Source organism: Austrofundulus limnaeus, unplaced genomic scaffold, assembly GCF_001266775.1.
Source record: "Austrofundulus limnaeus strain Quisiro unplaced genomic scaffold, Austrofundulus_limnaeus-1.0 Scaffold2088, whole genome shotgun sequence".
Lineage (NCBI taxonomy): Eukaryota > Metazoa > Chordata > Actinopteri > Cyprinodontiformes > Rivulidae > Austrofundulus > Austrofundulus limnaeus.
This window is the reverse complement of record NW_013954490.1, coordinates 5,278-8,616: the sequence shown is the minus strand read 5'-3', so window position 1 is coordinate 8,616 and position 3,339 is coordinate 5,278. Positions and strand designations below refer to the sequence as shown.

General features: G+C 42.8%; 1 protein-coding gene across 1 annotated transcript; it reads right to left on the bottom strand.

Moving 5' to 3' along the window:
* Positions 1-204: 204 nt before the first annotated feature.
* LOC106537018 (dual specificity protein phosphatase 8) lies at positions 205-2,782 on the bottom strand (the record flags this gene model as incomplete). The annotated part of the gene is given in 1 exon segment (XM_014034382.1): positions 205-2,782. A coding segment is annotated over 1 exon segment (118 nt), but the record flags the coding sequence as incomplete, so codon positions are not given.
* Between the last annotated feature and the right edge of the window lie 557 nt (positions 2,783-3,339).

The window sequence follows — 3,339 nt, the reverse complement described above, 5'->3', positions numbered from 1 at the left end:
GCAGTGCATCTTTACCTTTGCTAATCAGCATTCAAGCAGKAGCGTTTTGCTAAGTTTGCAACCCAGAAATGCATTTCTATGCAATCAGAATCTTTAGCATGCACACAGACATTTATCCTCTATCTGTTGCTTGCAAAAGTAGGACGTTCTGGTTTTAGTTCTTGCACAAACACACACGTCTCTGCTCTCCAGGTGGATACACACCTCTGAGCTCTCTTCCCTGCTTCATCCTGCGGACCCTGATCTTCAGCCTCATGTCTGTGTCCTGCAGGTCCGGCCAAAAGCAGTCCTCGGCTGGGGCAATCACCACATCCAAAGGCATCACCCCCCACCTCCTAATACAAACTCTGCTTTCACGCAGATGCAAAAAAATGTTCCGGCRCCTCTTTCTTCAGGGATGGAACGACCCCGCGCCAAAGAAAGAAKAAAAAATATCAGAACAAACAAACAGAAATGTTCTTCCTGGAAGGGGTGACAAGAGTCAAAAATGATGCTGCTCCAATGATTGCTTCACTTTTCACTCAGAGCAAAAAAAAGTCCAAAATGTCCTCAAGTCAACATATGGCAAAAGTCCCGGGAATTAACCCACAAAAATTCCTTGAATGCTCCAAAGTCAATATTTAAGAATTTTGTGGTTTTCTGAAGAGTGGTTCAGAGAGAGCACAGGAAAAAGAAAAACACACAAAAAAAKAAAGAGTAGCCTGTAACGTCTGGATGTAAACAGCAGCTGTGATCCGCCTGCAGCTGCTTTACACAGCGTCTGTGTGTATCTCTGAGCGCTCCCTCTGTCTCTGAGTCCAGAGCCAGAAGAGCAGCCCACTATTGTTGTTCTGCTCCACTCTCCTCGCCTCTGATTCGCCGCGGCGCCGGCTCGCGCTCCTCCCTCTCCCTCCTCCTCGGACTGCCGCTGTGAGAAGGATGACGGAGCCACACTCCCTCTTCGAGCTCTGAGGTTGAATGAGCTCACTTGCCGTGAGCTCAGACTCTAGCCGACATCCCGCCCTCCTCCTTCTCCTCTCTTCTTCCTCCTCTGCTGCCTCCCTCTCTCGTGGAGCCAGCGCTCCCGTCATAGCTAATATCTAAGGCACGTAACCACATTCCTTACTCATCCAGCAAGTATGCAGCCACCTCAGGGGCCCAGCTATGAAGCAGTCTATCTGGGCAGAATGGAAGCAAAGATGAAGCTGACAAGCTTTAGTGCAGTAAAAACACTTTATGACGTCTGTGTCGTCCAATCACAGTAAAGAGCTGATTGAGTGCGACACAGTGAAGTCAGATCTCACGTAAACATGTTTGTTGATGATGCTTTCATTCATTTGATTTAAAACATGGCAGCTTTTGTGCAAAATAATCAAGACATTTACTCTCAAATTAAGCTTTTTTTCTTGTTTTTACCTCGATGATGCAGGTTCACACAGAACTTTAAAAGGTTTAAGACTTTTGTGTGTTTACAGACGATGTTCCGCCAAAGGTGATGTAATGTGTGCAACTTCATAAAYGTTTCTCGCGTTGCTGGATCGTCTAATGTTCCAATTTGTTCTCATTTTCGGACGCAACAGTGAGCGAAGCTTGGCAAAAGCAAAAGGAAGCCAGATGATGAAAACCAGGGAGAGAGGTGATGAGGAGCCCAAACAGGTTTCTGGTATTCAGCCGTTCTCCATTGTTCTCCCGGTTCTTTTCTACGGAATGATAACAATTTAGATCACAAGTCACAAGAGAGCTACTGACGGGAACGCCTGCACACTGGGTCCTCAGATGGAACTTTAATCACTTTTACTTTTCCCAACTGTAGAAGTCATCAATTTCCTAAACACCACTTTGCACAAACCCTTAAAAAAATCAATCTTTTGCACCAAACTCATAAAAAAACACAAAAAAAGCCAGTCAACTACCCCTCCTTTCTATCTGTTTGGGCGCACTGATTACATTCAAACCAGGTCAGATGGACCGCAGGCCCATTAAGTCACTGCCCAGATCCAAAGGAAGACAATTAAGTATATACAAGATGTCTAGTGGGGAGGCCAGCTGCACGCTGACTGACCTCATCTCATCACTGTGGACACCCCTACAGATGATCACACACGACTGAGAACACAGCCTTACGTCACCCCACCGTCCAACAAAGGAGATGTACACAGGGGAAATGGGTCGCATTGATTTGATGAGCTTTGTGGCAAACGCAGATATGGGAGCGTCAGATTATAAACCACACATACACACCTTTGTGAGACACATGCATATTTTCTCTGTCTGCAGACACAAGCCGGAGTGACGCTTCATGATGGTGAACAAAGACACTTTAAAACACCCGGTTTTATCAGATCCCACCTCCCTTTGGTGCTTCTCGGTCTATAAAAAACAGTTTTAACTCCCACAGCGGCRGAAGGCAATAAAACAAACATCTACTTTTTAAAGCTTCGACTCAAGTCCTGCAGCGAACATCTTCCTCATCCCCCCCTCGTCTTCCTCGTCCGGCCCTCAGCAGGGTAACAAGGCTCAGAATAGCAGATGTGTTAATTAGAGGATTACATCTAAGATTCTATAAATGACAGCCGGCCGGGCCTTATGACTTTTTTTTTCTTCTTTTTTTAAGTTTACTGCACACGTGTGCCTCCGCTGCAACAGAAATAGGTGGGACAGTCACACCGCGCACCCCCCCTCCTCTAAGATGCCACGTTAGATTTAGAGCATGTTTTTGTGGTGGAGGTCTTGTTACTGGGACAACGCACAGTTTATATACACACATTCATAGAGAACAACCAAAACAGATACAGAGAGAGGTGCAGATGGGGATAAGTTAGAGGCATGGGGTAAAAAAAAATGAAGGTGGGCAGAAGTTTTAGGGGKTTTTTAAGACTAGGAGGAGATCAGATTACTTCTCTAAACCTGTGAGATTTAGATATTTGACTGGTTAATAGAGAAAAACATTAAATTTGACAGTAATGCAATTATAAATAAAGTGATTATTACATTGCACAAATATGAGCAGAGCTTTATATTATATAAAATGTTCAGTAAATAAACTGCAGTGTCACTTTTATTGATTTAGATGCCAGAATTTACTCATATTTGCTTAATTATTGTATATTAGCCTTTATATTTTTTAAATTTTTATAAAAGGTTGTCTATGTCCAAGAATTTTGCTTAGAAAATACATTAAAATCTTTTTTCTTTTGAATCAATATTAATGATTAATAAATGGGGCTCAACAAATATAATTGTACATATCCACAGAGGCAGATCAAATGTCTTTGTAAATTGTAAATAAGCATATTCTAATGTTACACGTCTTTACAGTGCAAATAGTTAAAGTATATATAAATATATTATTCATATAAA